Source organism: Anomaloglossus baeobatrachus, chromosome 11 (assembly GCF_048569485.1).
Source record: "Anomaloglossus baeobatrachus isolate aAnoBae1 chromosome 11, aAnoBae1.hap1, whole genome shotgun sequence".
Lineage (NCBI taxonomy): Eukaryota > Metazoa > Chordata > Amphibia > Anura > Aromobatidae > Anomaloglossus > Anomaloglossus baeobatrachus.
Window position 1 is genome coordinate 196,932,621 of NC_134363.1, and position 17,651 is coordinate 196,950,271.

The 17,651-nt window shown below is 50.7% G+C and overlaps 1 protein-coding gene across 6 annotated transcripts in view; it reads right to left on the minus strand.

Moving 5' to 3' along the window:
- The window catches only part of IGSF9B (immunoglobulin superfamily member 9B), a 162,400-nt gene that overhangs the window by 132,546 nt on the left and 12,203 nt on the right, over positions 1 to 17,651 (minus strand). For 5 of the 6 annotated variants that reach the window (XM_075328953.1, XM_075328952.1, XM_075328955.1 and 2 more), the window contains exons 2-10: positions 11,206 to 11,397; positions 10,990 to 11,136; positions 10,022 to 10,173; positions 9,743 to 9,860; positions 9,175 to 9,316; positions 8,915 to 9,060; positions 8,563 to 8,705; positions 8,267 to 8,407; positions 1,392 to 1,508 (exon numbers count right to left, since the gene is read on the minus strand). In XM_075328953.1, coding sequence (XP_075185068.1) covers positions 1,392 to 1,508; positions 8,267 to 8,407; positions 8,563 to 8,705; positions 8,915 to 9,060; positions 9,175 to 9,316; positions 9,743 to 9,860; positions 10,022 to 10,173; positions 10,990 to 11,136; positions 11,206 to 11,397 — 1,298 coding nt within the window. The remainder of the gene's footprint in view (positions 1 to 1,391; positions 1,509 to 8,266; positions 8,408 to 8,562; positions 8,706 to 8,914; positions 9,061 to 9,174; positions 9,317 to 9,742; positions 9,861 to 10,021; positions 10,174 to 10,989; positions 11,137 to 11,205; positions 11,398 to 17,651) is intronic. The other variant, XM_075328954.1, reaches the window with a different exon arrangement.

Here is a 17,651-nt window from a genome sequence, read left to right on the forward strand (position 1 = left end):
GCCGCACCCGGAGGAACGAGCCCCAGCTGGGACACACACTCTGCTAGGCACTGCCCTTTGGTTGTCCAAGGAAACCCCGGTTCATGCGACGCTGAGCATGGAGGAAGGGGACCGGGCATGCGACCAGCACGGCCACAGTGACACCTGGATCCCAGAGACCTAATGGTTCCCTGCTCCTGGGGGCAGATACACTGTTATGTATGGTGCGGTCATGGGAAGGGAAAAAAAAAAAAAAAAAAAGAAGGTGTAACGCAAGAGAGCGCTGCACAGAAAAAGAGGAACGCACAAAACCACAGAAGGCTGCATGGAGAGAGAATAGTGCACAAAAGAGCGAGAGAGCGCAGCACAGAGAAAGAGGAATGCACAAAATTGCAGAAGGTTGCCTGGAGAGAGAATAGTGCACAAAAGAGCGAGAGAGCGCAGCACAGAGAAAGAGGAATGCACAAAACCGCAGAAGGCTGCATGGAGAGAGAAGAGTGCAGAAAAGAGCGAGAGAGCGCCGAACAGAGAAAGAGGAATGCACAAAACGGCAAGAGAACATCACACGGAGACCAGAGAGAAAGACACGCTGAAAACCGCAAGGATTCACCGCATGGAGCGCACACACACACACACACACGAGGATGCCGCAGAGAATCCAGAGAAAGGAACGTACAAAACTGCAAGAACTTTCCGCACTCAGAAAGTGCAAAACTGCAAAAGCGCCACACAGAAAGAAATGCACAAAACTGCAAGAGAGCCCTCGCCCAGAGAAATACACAAAATCACAAGAGCGTCGCACTGAGAATACACAAAACTGCAATAGAACGCTGCATGGAGAAAGAGGAACGCACAAAACCGCAAGAGATTGTGCCACTGAAAATGCACAAAAAACGCAAGAGTACAGCATTCAGAAAGGAAAATCTACAAAACCGCAAGAGACCGCCGTGCACAGAGAAAGAGGAACGCATGAAACTCCAAGACAGCGCTGCATAGAGACCGGAGAAAGCGCAACATACAAAACCGCAAGAGAGCGCCACACTGGGAACGGAGACTATAAACGTACAAAAACGCAAGAGAGCCATACTGAACGCACAACACCGCAAGAGGGCGTCTCGCTGAGCACGCAGAAAAACGCCACACTAAGAACGGAGAAAGAGCAACATACAAAACTACAAGGGAGCTCCGCACATAGAATAGTGAGTGCATGAGGGTGAAAAAGATAAGGAGGGCGAGAGACTGGGGGAAGAGTAACTGTCCATCCCTGTGACTGGCAGCAGCTGGTGGAGGGGCTGTAGATCATTTATTAGTGCCTGTCAGGGGTGAGATGATGAGCTCAGATGGGATGTTTCCAGTCCTGCATTAACCCTTTCCAGACAGCAGGCACTTTACGGCGTTTGCACTGGCCATACCTTTCTCCAGGAGATGGTGGGGAAGGGGTCTCCAGCAGCAGCACAAGGAATCAGCAGCTCCCTGCCAGCTTCTTGCCTATATTCCCATCCAGGCAGCACCGTAAAATAGGGCGGGTCCTGAAGATGAGAAACAGCGAGGGAAGACAAGACCAGAAATGATATAAGCTGCAGCGCAGTACAAAGATATTCACATCTACAGTAATGGGAGAGTAAGCCGGCAGACCCTGCCCTTCATTAGGCCTGAAGCCACAAGTCAGCGCACTAGTTACCGAGCCAGGGCGCAAAGCAGGGCTGTGGAGTAGGAGGCCATTGTGGTGGAGACATATATATAACAAATTGGGTCCAGCATTCAGTGCAGGATGTGAGGAATATTTTTTCATAAGAATTTGGGAGAGTTATAAAATAGAGAGAGAGAGAAAAAAAAAAAGACAGACAGACAGACAGACAGAGAGAGAGACAGAGAGAGATATGTATGTGTGTGCGTATGTATATGTGTGTGTGCGCATGGGAAAAGGAGAGAACGAAACACGCCGAAGACAGCGCGAAAACACGCCGAAGACAGCGCGAAAACACGCCGAAGAAAGAGCGAAAACACGCCGAAGACAGCGCGAAACACGGAAGAGGCAGCGACACTGTTCCTGATCTGAGGATCTCTGCTTTTAGTGGAGATGAATCTGTGCTGCACTTTATGTACAGGATAAGTACTGAAGCTCGTCCTCTACAGATAAGAGAAGGAAGGAACGCCTGCACTCCTCCCAGAACTGCTAGAGACTCTAGAGTGGAGTGGAAAACATTCTGTAACATTAGGAACTGAAAAAAGAACAGGTTCTTCTATCGTAGCTGACAAAGCTTCACACATGATCAAGTACAATGATGAATGAGAATAATGAAGGTAAACAGCAGCTAGAAGTAAACTTCAGATTCAGTATGTGTGAGATGGAGCCGCAGTCCTGCTCCTGTAACTGAGGAACAAGCAGATATTACAACAGAAGAACAGCAGAATGATCCTTTACACAGAAATGATCTTGTTGAAGCGGCTTCACATCTCTCTCCTATTTATCACATGCACTGTGTTGTGCACTCGCTGCAGCCGGCAACAAGAGATCGTCTGCAGGAGGGGCATGCTGCAACTCTGACTGGCAAAGTGAGGAAATTGGTTATTGCTGCCAGAACTCCTAAAATTGATTCCATCTTGAAGAGACGTGCTGGGAAAGGGGAAATAGTCGATCAAGCCACTCAGTGGGGTAGCACAGATTTAATGATTCAACTGAAACCCATTCTTGTAGACATGGCCAACCCTCAGGTAACACAAAATGAAGGTCAATGGACACAGGTGGCTGAATTGAAGGAATTGCTTCATCACCCATTTACAGAGACTGAAAAATTACAAGCTGAGGGATTTAACTCCCAGCATTGTCATAAAAAAGTGGAAGAACTTGCTGTTTTGCCTGTGCCAAAGATAAAGCTTAATCACAGACGGCATTTCTGATTCAATGAAACAGAGAGACACTGCTATTAGAAAATAAAGTTCTTCTGGCAGCTGTGGACCCAAATCATCGTATATTGCTGGATGATCAACAGTTTACTAAAGGAAAAGAAGTTCTGACAGAGGTAGACCTTCGGATGAGCGGCTACAGGAGGAGGAGCTGTGTCATCGTATCTTCAGCCTCTTCAGATGAGGAATTCCATTTTGAAAAGTATTTGGAAGACATGGAGCAGCATAGCATTGTCGTAGGGCTTTTAATAATAATAATAAATAATAATAATAATAATAATAATAATAATAATAATAATAATAATAATAATATAAAAAAAAAAAATTCCACTCCCACAGCAAAAAGATTGACCAGATTTCAGAAAAATGATTCACTTATAGTAATATACAGTGCCTTGCGAAAGTATTCGGCCCCTCTGAATTTTTCAACCTTTTCCCACATTTCAGGCTTCAAACAAAGACAAAAATGTTTATGTTCTGGTGAAGAATCAACAAGTGGACATAATTGTGAAGTTGAACGATATTTATTGCATATTTTAAACTATTGTAAAAAATAAATAACTAAAAATTGCGGCGTGCAATATTATTCACCCCCTGTAAGTTAATACTTTGTAGCGCCCCCTTTTGCTGCGATTACAGCACAAGTTTCTTGGGGTATGTGTCCATCAATAGCCTACAATAGCCCTTAGTCCAGTACACCACAGCGCAACCAGCTCCGTCCTCACCTATTGTACCATCACCCATTCCCTGTAGACTGTGAGCCCTCGCGGGCAGGGTCCTCTCTCCTCCTATACCAGTCTGTTTTGTACTGTTAATGATTGTTGTACGTATACCCTCTTTCACTTGTAAAGCGCCATGGAATAAATGGGAAGAAGAAGAAGTAGAAGAAGAAGTAGAAGAAGAAGAAGTAGAAGAAGAAGAAGTAGAAGAAGAAGAAGTAGAAGAAGAAGAAGTAGAAGAAGAAGAAGTAGAAGAAGAAGTAGAAGAAGAAGTAGAAGAAGAAGTAGAAGAAGAAGTAGAAGAAGAAGTAGAAGAAGAAGTAGAAGAAGAAGTAGAAGAAGAAGTAGAAGAAGAAGTAGAAGAAGAAGTAGAAGAAGAAGTAGAAGAAGAAGTAGAAGTAGAAGTAGAAGTAGAAGTAGAAGTAGAAGTAGAAGTAGAAGAAGTAGAAGAAGTAGAAGAAGTAGAAGAAGTAGAAGAAGTAGAAGAAGTAGAAGAAGTAGAAGAAGTAGAAGAAGTAGAAGAAGTAGAAGAAGAAGAAGAAGAAGTAGAAGTAGAAGTAGAAGTAGAAGTAGAAGTAGAAGTAGAAGTAGAAGTAGAAGTAGAAGTAGAAGAAGTAGAAGAAGTAGAAGAAGTAGAAGAAGTAGAAGAAGTAGAAGAAGAAGAAGAAGAAGAAGAAGAACAAGAAGAACAAGAAGAACAAGAAGAACAAGAAGAACAAGAAGAACAAGAAGAACAAGAAGAACAAGAAGAACAAGAAGAACAAGAAGAACAAGAAGAACAAGAAGAAGAACAAGAAGAAGAAGAACAAGAAGAAGAAGAACAAGAAGAAGAAGAACAAGAAGAAGAAGAAGAAGAACAAGAAGATCAGTTTTGCACATGGAGAGGCTGAAATACTCGCCCGTTCTTCCTTTGTAAACAGCTGGAGCTGAGTGAGGTTGGATGGAGGCGTTTGTGAACAGCAGTTTTCAGATCTTTCCACAGATTCTCGATTGGGTTCAGGTCTGGACTGTGACTTGGCCATTCTAACATCTGGATACGGTTATTTGTGAACCATTGCATTGTACATTTTGCTTTATGTTTGGGATCATTGTCTTGTTGGAAGACAAATCTCAGTCACAGTCTCAGGTCTTTTTTTTTTTTTTTTAGGTCAGTTTTTATGGATACAGTTAGGTCCAGAAATATTTGGACAGTGACACAATTTTCGCGAGTTGGGCTCTGCATGCCACCACATTCGATTTGAAATGAAACCTCTACAACAGAATTCAAGTGCAGATTGTAACGTTTAATTTGAAGGTTTGAACAAAAATATCTGATAGAAATTGTAGGATTGCACACATTTCTTTACAAACACTCCACATTTTAGGAGGTCAAAAGTAATTGGACAAATAAACCAAACCCAAACAAAATATTTTTATTTTCAATATTTTGTTGCGAATCCTTTGGAGGCAATCACTGCCTTAAGTCTGGAACCCATGGACATCACCAAACGCTGGGTTTCCTCCTTCTTAATGCTTTGCCAGGCCTTTACAGCCGCAGCCTTCAGGTCTTGCTTGTTTGTGGGTCTTTCCATCTTAAGTCTGGATTTGAGCAAGTGAAATGCATGCTCAATTGGGTTAAGATCTGGTGATTGACTTGGCCATTGCAGAACGTTCCACTTTTTTGCACTCATGAACTCCTGGGTACCTTTGGCTGTATGCTTGGGGTCATTGTCCATCTGTACTATGAAGCGCCGTCCGATCAACTTTGCGGCATTTGGCTGAATCTGGGCTGAAAGTATATCCCGGTACACTTCAGAATCATCCGGCTACTCTTGTCTGCTGTTATGTCATCAATAAACACAAGTGACCCAGTGCCATTGAAAGCCATGCATGCCCATGCCATCACGTTGCCTCCACCATGTTTTACAGAGGATGTGGTGTGCCTTGGATCATGTGCCGTTCCCCTTCTTCTCCAAACTTTTTTCTTCCCATCATTCTGGTACAGGTTGATCTTGGTCTCATCTGTCCATAGAATACTTTTCCAGAACTGAGCTGGCTTCATGAGGTGTTTTTCAGCAAATTTAACTCTGGCCTGTCTATTCTTGGAATCGATGAATGGTTTGCATCTAGATGTGAACCCTTTGTATTTACTTTCATGGAGTCTTCTCTTTACTGGTGACTTAGAGACAGATACACCTACTTCACTGAGTGTGTTCTGGACTTCAGTTGATGTTGTGAACGGGTTCTTCTTCACCAAAGAAAGTATGCGGCGATCATCCACCACTGTTGTCATCCGTGGATGCCCAGGCCTTTTTGAGTTCCCAAGCTCACCAGTCAATTCCTTTTTTCTCAGAATGTACCCGACTGTTGATTTTGCTACTCCAAGCATGTCTGCTATCTCTCTGATGGATTTTTTCTTTTTTTTCAGCCTCAGGATGTTCTGCTTCACCTCAATTGAGAGTTCCTTAAACCGCATGTTGTCTGGTCACAGCAACAGCTTCCAAATGCAAAACCACACACCTGTAATCAACCCCAGACCTTTTAACTACTTCATTGATTACAGGTTAACGAGGGAGTCGCCTTCAGAGTTAATTGCAGCCCTTAGAGTCCCTTGTCCAATTACTTTTGGTCCCTTGAAAAAGAGGAGGCTATGCATTACAGAGCTATGATTCCTAAACCCTTTCTCCGATTTGGATGTGAAAACTCTCATATTGCAGCTGGGAGTGTGCACTTTCAGCCCATATTATATATAGAATTGTATTTCTGAACATGTTTTTGTAAACAGCTAAAATAACAAAACTTGTGTCACTGTCCAAATATTTCTGGCCCTGACTGTATCTTTGAGAAATGGCTTTCTTCTTGCCACTCTTCCATAAAGGCCAGATTTGTGCAGTGTACAACTGATTGTTGTCCTATGGACAGACTCTCCCACCTCAGCTGTAGATCTCTGCAGATCATCCAGAGGGATCATGTGCCTCTTGGCTGCATCTCTGATCAGTCTTCTCCTTGTGTGAGATGACAGTTTGGATGGAGGCCGGGTCTTGGTAGATTTGCAGTGGTATGATTCTCCTTCCATTTCGAAATGATCGCTTGCACAGTGCTTCTTGGGATGTTTAAAAAGTTGTGGAAATCTTTTTGTAACCAAATCCGGCTTTAAACTTCTCCACAACAGTATCGTGGACCTGCCTGTTGTGTTCCTTGGTCTTAATGATGCTATCAGCGCTTTATACAGAACATGAGACTATCACAGAGCAGGGGCATTTATACGGAGACTTGATTACACACAGGGGATTATATTTATCATCATCAGTCATTTAGGACAACATTGGATCATTCAGAGATCCTCAATGAGCTTCTGGAGTGACTTTGCTGCACTGAAAGTAAAAGGGGATGAATAATATTGCACGCCCCAATTTTCAGTTATTTATTTTTTAAAAAAGTTGAAAATAAGCAATAAATTTCCTTCACCTTCACAATTGTGTCACTTGTTGTTGATTCTTCACCGGAACATAAAAATGTTCATCTTTATGTTTGAAGCCTGAAATGTGGGAAAAGGTTGAAAAATTCAAGGGGGCCGAATACTTTCGCAAGGCACTGTATAATATTAATAATATTTACTTGCTCTCAAAGTAAAAGAGTTCAACCGTTCATCAGAACTGACTGTGCAGGAGGCAATTCCTTTATACCCAGAGATTGTTAGATGTTGCCCGTGTGGTCACTGCTTTGCCATCAACCCAAGTTACTGTAGAGAGGTTGTTCTCCGGCCTTAAAATAATGAGGTCATCTGTGAAGGAGGTCCTGATGGCGGTAAATTCATAGACTGCACAAATGTTATTTGGTACGTTTGTGTTATTTTTTTCCCCACTTTCTGCAGTGTATTGTATATGTACAATTTATTAGTTTTTTGTGTTCTAAAGTTGTGTCCAATAAATATATTTTATGTTCTATCTAAATGATTGTTGTATCATAATAATGAATAAAAGCCGGATGTCACCATTTACTACAGTAAATTTATCACACACACGAGTCCTGTATGAGGGAGATGGGGAAATTGAGGAGCTGGAGGATTGGTGTACCGACTCCACGGGCGGCGCGCTAAAGCCCCCCGAGCCATAACACAAGGCCCCTCCACCCCCCCTCCCGAGCCGACACGCAAGGCCCCCCCCCCCCCCGAGCCGACACGCTAAGGCCCCCCTCCCCCCGAGCCGACACGCTAAGGCCCTCCCCCCCGAGCCGACACGCTAAGGCCCTCCCCCCCGAGCCGACACGCTAAGTCCCCCCCCCCCGAGCCGACACGCTAAGGCCCCCCCCCCGAGCCGACACGCTAAGGCCCCCCCCCCGAGCCGACACGCTAAAGCCCCCCGAGCCATCACACAAGGCCCCCACCCCCCGAGCCGACACGCAAGGCCCCCCCCCCCGAGCCGACACGCTAAGGCCCCCCTCCCCCCGAGCCGGCACGCTAAGGCCCCCCTCCCCCCGAGCCGGCACGCTAAGGCCCCCCTCCCCCCGAGCCGACACGCTAAGGCCCCCGCCCGAGCCGGCACGCTAAAGCCCCCCCCCCCCCCCCCCCGAGTCGACACGCTAAGCACCCCCCCCGAGCCGACACGCTAAGGCCCAAATCAATATACTAAACCCTGAGCCAACACACGAAACGAAAAAGTTCTGTTTCTTTGGGACCTGACCTTCAGCAGCAGCCGAGCAGGAGGGGATTGGCCCATGGTCCCCAGTGCATTGTAAGGCACACAGGTATAGGTGCCCAGTAACTCCTCCGTCGCCTCTTCAATGTGAATAGATCCATCTTCCAGGAGCTTCCAGCCTGATAACTGGGAGAAAAAGAGCATAAAAGGACTAAACCAAAATGATGGGGGCACTGGAAATCGCAGACTCTTTAACCACAAAACAGCTCACAGAGCAGACTCCTGTCCAGAGACACGTTTTCCCCCAGGGTTCTCCACCCACCCCAGCCTGAACCATGCACCTTATCAATCCGGAGAGGGCGGCCATCTTTATTCCATTTCACATGTGTGACAGGTGGCACAGCGTCCACAGGGCAGTGAATGTGACCATGAATTCCAACAGGGACATAGATGATGGGGGGCATGTTGACCACTCGTGCTGGGTCTAGAAGAGACATAAACATGGTTTTGGCAATTAACCTTTCACAATATTATTGTCCAGCAACACTCAAGAAAATGTTTGTGGTAGAAAAGTTCTTGTGGAATCCGACCACAGCTGTCCTCTCGGGCCGCCGACAGGAGACGGCCCTGCATGAAGCATGTGACGCCCCCTAACCTGGCCCCACCGGCTGCTGCCACCATAACCGCACTTACACTGCACGGCGAGGAACGCGGCTGCGGACGGGGAGCGCCCCAGGCTGTTGCTAGGCACACAGGTGTACTTCCCAGCATCCTCTGGTTTAACTCTGAATATGATAAGTGTGCCGTCAATCAGGATCCGAACCCTCATCTTCAGGTCACTGCAGGTCACATAAAAGAGGGAAATGCCAGGTGGCCTCAGGACCTGCTCACAGGGACCCTCCGTGATGTTGCAGCCAGCACATGAAGGGTTAAACGCACCCCAAACCACTTACTTTTTAAAAAAAACATTTTCGTCCTGCCAGAACCAAGTGTAGGTAAGGTTCCCTGGGTACGCCTCGGCCTGGCAGGTGAACAGCGCGTCCTGGGAAATATTAACAGTGATATTTTCAGGAGGAGAGACGATGAATGGCGACCCTAGAGAAAGAGCAAATGTTCTGTCAGCTGGAGAGCCGCGCACCACCAGGAGTCCCCCCCCCAAATGCCGCGCACCACCAGGGGTCCTCCTCCGACGCCGCGCAGCACCAGGGGTCCCCGCCCCCCCGACACCGCGCACCACCAGGGGTCCCCGCCCCCCCCCCCCCCCGACGCCGCGCACCACCAGAGGTCCCCCTCAATGCTACACACCACCAGGGGTCCCCCCCCCACCCAGACCCTGCGCACCACCAGAGGGGTGCCCCCCTCAGACGATGCACACCACCAGGAGTCCCAGCCAATGCCGCACACCAACAGAAGTCCCAGCCAATGCTGCACACCACCAGGGGTCCCCCCCCAATGCCGCACACCACCAGGGGTCCGACGACATGCATTACATACAATGTACGACACCGTAGGGAACAGTACCTTGTACCAACAGGCGAGTACTGTGGACAGCTTCCCCCTGAATACTGGTAGCGCGGCACGTGTAAGACCCCCGGTCCTCACGTCCAATAGAAGAGATGGTAAGACTACCATCATTAACCTAGAAAAAAAAAGGAAAAGTGAGCACAAGCACCAACATTGCACAGTACAACATATACCGTGTGCAGACTTCTCAGAGTGCCGATTGGTTGAAGCAGGTCAGGTGATATGTATTTGCATATACACGGCACAGCACCACTGTCCATGAATCTGAGGCATTACCTGGTATTTTGGGCTTCCTCGGAGGAATTCCCCCTCTCGCAGCCACGTGACGGTTGGTTTTGGGTTCCCGAATGCAGTGCAGGTGAGGGTGACGCTGCTCCCTTCCTTTACCTCCAGATATTGGGGTGGGGTCTCTGTGAAGGTGGGGGGGGCTGTGGAGACAGAGGTTTAGAAACTGCTGAGTTACAGCTCATGCCCTGAGGTTGTCATAGCCTCGAGGGGCCGCATCACTGCCACTGATCTGGAACGGTGGACATTTGCCCATGCGCCACGTTTATTGTGCATAGGGATTTAGGCCATGTCCCCTCTACGCAGCCAATATTTCTGGTCAGTGGGGGTCATGGATGACAGGATGATATGAATGAGGGGCACTCCGGTCACATGGTCAGGTTGGCCGGATGGGGGGGGGGGGGGCAGTCCGGTCACATGGTCAGATTGGCCGGATGGGGGGGGGGGGGGCCAGTCCGGTCACATGGTCAGATTGGCCGGATGGGGGGGGCCACTCTGGTCACATGGTCAGATTGGCCGGATGGGGGGGGCCACTCCGGTCACATGGTCAGATTGGCCGGATGGGGGGGGGCCACTCCGGTCACATGGTCAGATTGGCCGGATGGGGGGGGGCACTCCGGTCACATGGTCAGATTGGCCGGATGGGGGGGGGGCACTCCGGTCACATGGTCAGATTGGCCGGATGGGGGGGGGGCACTCCGGTCACATGGTCAGATTGGCCGGATGGGGGGGGTCACTCTGGTCACATGGTCAGATTGGCCGGATGGGGGGGGGGGGCCACTCCGGTCACATGGTCAGATTGGCCGGATGGGGGTGCTGACAGCGTCTCCTTTCATCCTGTGCTTGCCAGGGCTGAGAACGGCTTTTCCAAAGGCACAGCTTCAGAGAGCCCTTGATGAGCAGCCCAATAGATGGAGCCCTGTAGATGAGACAAGCAGAGGCGCGCGGCAGGTTCTCACCGTTCACAGTCAGATGGACCCAGCTGCCATTGTGAAAAGTATCGTACTGCTGCTCCAACATCAGAACTTTACACTCGTACCAGCCCTGATCCTGCGAGCGAGTCTGATCGATGCGCAGTGAAGCCTTGTCATGGAGGGTGGCACGACCTGGCAGGACAAGACAGAAAAAAATAATCCCAGGGTCACAGCAAGTCTCCGCTATAAATCGGCACTCACCGGCATATTCTGGGTCCACATGGGGGGGGTAGAAACCAAACTTGATGAAGATGGGGATAGGCACTCCAAACTTGAACCATTCAACCACGTAAGGAGGAGGCTGGGCAGTAAGCGGGTGGATGACGCTGCACCCCAGGATCACACTTTCCCCAGCACGAGCCGTCACAAACTGGGGCTCCTCCCGAGAACCACCTGCAAAACATGATCACTGTTAAAGTAAGGAAAGAGTTAAGGACTTCAGGCCTGCCAAAAAGCTCTTGGGGTGTGAGATTTCACTTTTGAAACAAAGACTTGTTTAGGAGGTGTGGCTAAGCTGGGTGGATGCTGGGAGTGTCTTTACTTATTATGCAGTTATGTCTTCTACTATTTGCCATCATGTAATGAATGCCTAAATTTATGCATAGTACTACAAGATGCAAGATCTGATTCTCAATAAACTCATATAAACTGGTATATACCCTGCTCCTCGCTCCCACCGCTCAGTGCTACCATCTGTGAAACTAAAGCTGAACTGAATTTGCACTGCTGACCCCACACATACTCCCTGCCACCTCTCCACAGGGATAGTGAATGCACTGGGAGGTGGATGAGGGCACAGTGAGCATGCAAATTGTGTTTACATACACTTGACTAGTGTGGACAGAAACCTACACAACTTACAGCAAGATAACAGGATAAGGTAAAGCAATAAAACTGGGGCGAGGCAGCGCTCTTATCCCCCCAGCAGCCATGTTCCATCCCAGGTATGGGGGAGACCACGCTCTTATCCCCCCAGCAGCCATGTTCTATCCCAGGTACGGGGGAGGCAGCGCTCTTATCCCCCCAGCAGCCATGTTCTATCCCAGGTACGGGGGAGGCAGCGCTCTTATCCCCCCAGCAGCCATGTTCCATCCCAGGTACGGGGGAGGCAGCGCTCTTATCCCCCCAGCAGCCATGTTCTATCCCAGGTACGGGGGAGGCAGCGCTCTTATCCCCCCAGCAGCCATGTTCTATCCCAGGTACGGGGGAGGCAGCGCTCTTATCCCCCCAGCAGCCATGTTCTATCCCAGGTATGGGGGAGACCACGCTCTTATCCCCCCAGCAGCCATGTTCTATCCCAGGTATGGGGGAGACCAGGCTCTTATCCCCCCAGCAGCCATGTTCTATCCCAGGTACGGGGGAGACCACGCTCTTATCCCCCCAGCAGCCATGTTCTATCCCAGGTACGGGGGAGGCAGCGCTCTTATCCCCCCAGCAGCCATGTTCTATCCCAGGTATGGGGGAGACCACGCTCTTATCCCCCCAGCAGCCATGTTCTATCCCAGGTATGGGGGAGACCAGGCTCTTATCCCCCCAGCAGCCATGTTCTATCCCAGGTACGGGGGAGACCACGCTCTTATCCCCCCAGCAGCCATGTTCTATCCCAGGTACGGGGGAGGCAGCGCTCTTATCCCCCCAGCAGCCATGTTCTATCCCAGGTACGGGGGAGGCAGCGCACTTATCCCCCCAGCAGCCATGTTCTATCCCAGGTATGGGGGAGACCACGCTCTTATCCCCCCAGCAGCCATGTTCTATCCCAGGTATGGGGGAGACCACGCTCTTATCCCCCCAGCAGCCATGTTCTATCCCAGGTATGGGGGAGACCACGCTCTTATCCCCCCAGCAGCCATGTTCTATCCCAGGTACGGGGGAGACCACGCTCTTATCCCCCCAGCAGCCATGTTCTATCCCAGGTACGGGGGAGGCAGCGCTCTTATCCCCCCAGCAGCCATGTTCTATCCCAGGTATGGGGGAGACCACGCTCTTATCCCCCCAGCAGCCATGTTCTATCCCAGGTACGGGGGAGGCAGCGCACTTATCCCCCCAGCAGCCATGTTCTATCCCAGGTATGGGGGAGACCACGCTCTTATCCCCCCAGCAGCCATGTTCTATCCCAGGTATGGGGGAGACCACGCTCTTATCCCCCCAGCAGCCATGTTCTATCCCAGGTACGGGGGAGGCAGCGCTCTTATCCCCCCAGCAGCCATGTTCTATCCGAGGTATGGGGGAGACCACGCTCTTATCCCCCCAGCAGCCATGTTCTATCCCAGGTACGGGGGAGACCACGCTCTTATCCCCCCAGCAGCCATGTTCTATCCCAGGTACGGGGGAGACCACGCTCTTATCCCCCCAGCAGCCATGTTCTATCCCAGGTACGGGGGAGACCACGCTCTTATCCCCCCAGCAGCCATGTTCTATCCCAGGTACGTGGGAGGCAGCGCTCTTATCCCCCCATCAGCCATGTTCTATCACAGGTACGGGGGAGACCACGCTCTTATCCCCCCAGCAGCCATGTTCTATCACAGGTACGTAGGAGGCAGCGCTCTTATCCCCCCAGCAGCCATGTTCTATCCCAGGTACAGGGGAGACAGCGCTCTTATCCCCCCAGCAGCCATGTTCTATCACAGGTACGGGGGAGACCACGCTCGTTTCCCCCCAGCAGCCATGTTCTGTCACAGGTACGGGGGAGACCACGCTCTTATCCCCCCAGCAGCCATGTTCTATCCCAGGTATGGGGGAGGCAGCGCTCTTATACCCCCAGCAGCCATGTTCTATCCCAGGTATGGGGGAGACCACGCTCGTATCCCCCCAGCAGCCATGTTCTATCCCAGGTACGGGGGAGACCACGCTCTTATCCCCCCAGCAGCCATGTTCTATCACAGGTACGTGGGAGGCAGCGCTCTTATCCCCCCAGCAGCCATGTTCTATCACAGGTACGGGGGAGACCACGCTCTTATCCCCCCAGCAGCCATGTTCTATCACAGGTACGTGGGAGGCAGCGCTCTTATCCCCCCAGCAGCCATGTTCTATCACAGGTACGGGGGAGACAGCGCTCTTATCCCCCCAGCAGCCATGTTCTATCCCAGGTACGGGGGAGGCAGCGCTCTTATCCACCCAGCAGCCATGTTCTATCCCAGGTACGGGGGAGACCACGCTCTTATCCCCCCAGCAGCCATGTTCTATCCCAGGTACGGGGGAGACCACGCTCTTATCCCCCCAGCAGCCATGTTCTATCCCAGGTACGGGGGAGGCAGCGCTCGTATCCCCCCAGAAGCCATGTTCTATCCCAGGTACGGGGGAGGCAGCGCTCTTATCCCCCCAGCAGCCATGTTCTATCACAGGTACGGGGGAGACCACGCTCGTATCCCCCCAGCAGCCATGTTCTATCACAGGTACGGGGGAGACCACGCTCTTATCCCCCCAGCAGCCATGTTCTATCCCAGGTACGGGGGAGATCACGCTCGTATCCCCCCAGCAGCCATGTTCTATCCCAGGTACGGGGGAGATCACGCTCGTATCCCCCCAGCAGCCATGTTCTATCACAGGTACGGGGGAGGCAGCGCTCTTATCCACCCAGCAGCCATGTTCTATCCCAGGTACGGGGGAGATCACGCTCGTATCCCTCCAGCAGCCATGTTCTATCCCAGGTACGGGGGAGATCACGCTCGTATCCCCCCAGCAGCCATGTTCTATCACAGGTATGGGGGAGACCACGCTCGTATCCCCCCAGCAGCCATGTTCTATCCCAGGTACGGGGGAGGCAGCGCTCTTATCCCCCCAGCAGCCATGTTCTATCCCAGGTACGGGGGAGACCACGCTCTTATCCCCCCAGCAGCCATGTTCTATCCCAGGTACGGGGGAGATCACGCTCGTATCCCCCCAGCAGCCATGTTCTATCACAGGTACGGGGGAGGCAGCGCTCTTATCCCCCCAGCAGCCATGTTCTATCACAGGTACGGGGGAGGCAGCGCTCTTATCCACCCAGCAGCCATGTTCTATCCCAGGTACGGGGGAGATCACGCTCGTATCCCCCCAGCAGCCATGTTCTATCACAGGTACGGGGGAGGCAGCGCTCTTATCCACCCAGCAGCCATGTTCTATCCCAGGTACGGGGGAGATCACGCTCGTATCCCTCCAGCAGCCATGTTCTATCCCAGGTACGGGGGAGATCACGCTCGTATCCCCCCAGCAGCCATGTTCTATCCCAGGTACGGGGGAGACCACGCTCTTATCCCCCCAGCAGCCATGTTCTATCACAGGTACGGGGAGGCAGCGCTCGTATCCCCCCAGAAGCCATGTTCTATCACAGGTACGGGGGAGGCAGCGCTCTTATCCCCCCAGCAGCCATGTTCTATCACAGGTACGGGGGAGACCACGCTCGTATCCCCCCAGCAGCCATGTTCTATCACAGGTACGGGGGAGACCACGCTCTTATCCCCCCAGCAGCCATGTTCTATCCCAGGTACGGGGGAGATCACGCTCGTATCCCCCCAGCAGCCATGTTCTATCACAGGTACGGGGGAGGCAGCGCTCTTATCCACCCAGCAGCCATGTTCTATCCCAGGTACGGGGGAGATCACGCTCGTATCCCTCCAGCAGCCATGTTCTATCACAGGTATGGGGGAGACCACGCTCGTATCCCCCCAGCAGCCATGTTCTATCCCAGGTACGGGGGAGATCACGCTCGTATCCCCCCAGCAGCCATGTTCTATCACAGGTATGGGGGAGACCACGCTCGTATCCCCCCAGCAGCACCCACAAGCACTGGTTTTACGGTTACAGCACTGACTACAGGCCCATCGCACACTCCCTCCCTCAGTACAGCTTGATGGCCACTACATGAGGTTTCCTCGACAACAGGCCAGACACGGGGAAGTGTTGCTGAGAAGAGAAGAGTTAAACTGCTCTCTATGGAGGCAGAGCATTATCAGACGGTGGCAAGCAGTGAAAGAGTTAATGGGAATGAGAAAACCTGCACATTGCACTGCGTCTGCAGCGAGCACCGTCTGGTAGCAATGTGATTGGCTGATGGTGACATCATTAGCTCTAGGGAGAGACATCAGTGGATATTTCTGACATTCATACAGCAAAGTGGGGGGCAGGGTGACCCCGAGTGACAGGCGCTGACAGATCCAGATGGTGGCAGCCCAGTGTCAGCAGCAGGGCAGAGCTGTGTACTGTCACTCGGTCGCCTGTGCCGCCCTGCATGAAGGTCAGGCTGTGTGACCTGTACACGGGGAGGGGAGACCGGTATACGAAAGGGGGGGGGGGGGTCGGGGGAGTGATGGGTGACATATGCATACTGGGGAGGGGTGTCCTGTGTACAGGTGAGGTGGGGGGGGGGGATGGGTGACATATGCATACTGGGGAGGGGTGATCAGTATACAGGTGAGGGGTAGGGACGGGTTACATATCCATACCAGGGTTGGTTGTACTGTATACAGATGAGGATGGGGCGCGAGGGGGGGGGGGGTGGGAAGGTGACAACTGGCATTCATACGGGGGTGGGGAGATCAGTAAACAGGTGAGGGGGGAAGAGACGGGTGACATGCATACTGGGGTAGGGTGTCCTCTATACAGGTGAAGTGGGGGGGGGGTGACAGGTGACATATGCATATGGGGGAGGGGTGGGGGGAGGGAGGCTACCAGTATGCAGGTGAAGTGGAGTGGGGGGGCAGTAATCTGCATATGGAGGGGTGATCTTTATATGGAGGAGGGGCATTTTGGAAGAAGACAACAGGTAAACAAGTGGGGGTAATGTAAAATGTACACATGTAATATACACCAATAACTGGAGAACCTATAGATCTATATGTAATCTACATGAATAACTGGAGAACCTATAGATCTATATGTAATCTACATGAATAACTGGAGAACCTATAGATCTATATGTAATATACACCAATAACTGGAGAACCTATAGATCTATATGTAATATACACCAATAACTGGAGAACCTATAGATCTATATGTAATCTACACCAATAACTGGAGTACCCATAGATCTATATGTAATATACACTAATACCTGGTGACTATATGGACCTATACCATGCAGACTTGTGTTCTCTACAGAGTTCTCAATTTATTTAATTGTTCACAAAATTGTGAGACCAAATGCAGAACATATTGGGGTGTACACGGCCCCCCGAGAGGTACACGGCCCCCCGAGAGGTACACGGCCCCAAAAGCTGGGTCACTAACTTCATACAACACATCACAAAGTGACCACCACCAGACCCTCAGCTCTGCATCAGCCTCACCATAGACAGAAGGCAATCAGAGCTGTCCATGGTGCTGAACACCAGATCCAGGCCTTCGACCATCACTGCCCTCCCCGGGAGCTCTGTATACAGTGCTGGCCTAAAAGTATTGGCACCCCTGCAATTCTGTCAGATAATACTCAGTTTCTTCCTGAACATGATTGCAATCACAAATTCTTTGGTATTATTATCTTCAATTAATTTGTCTTCAATGAAAAAAAAATTAAAAAAATTGTCATAAAGTCAAATTGGATAAAATTCCACACCAAACAAAGAAGGGGGTGGCCAAAAGTATTGGCACTGTTTGAAAAGTCATGTGATGCTTCTGTAATTTGTGTAATAACAGCACCTGTAACTTACCTTTGGCACCTAACAGGTGTT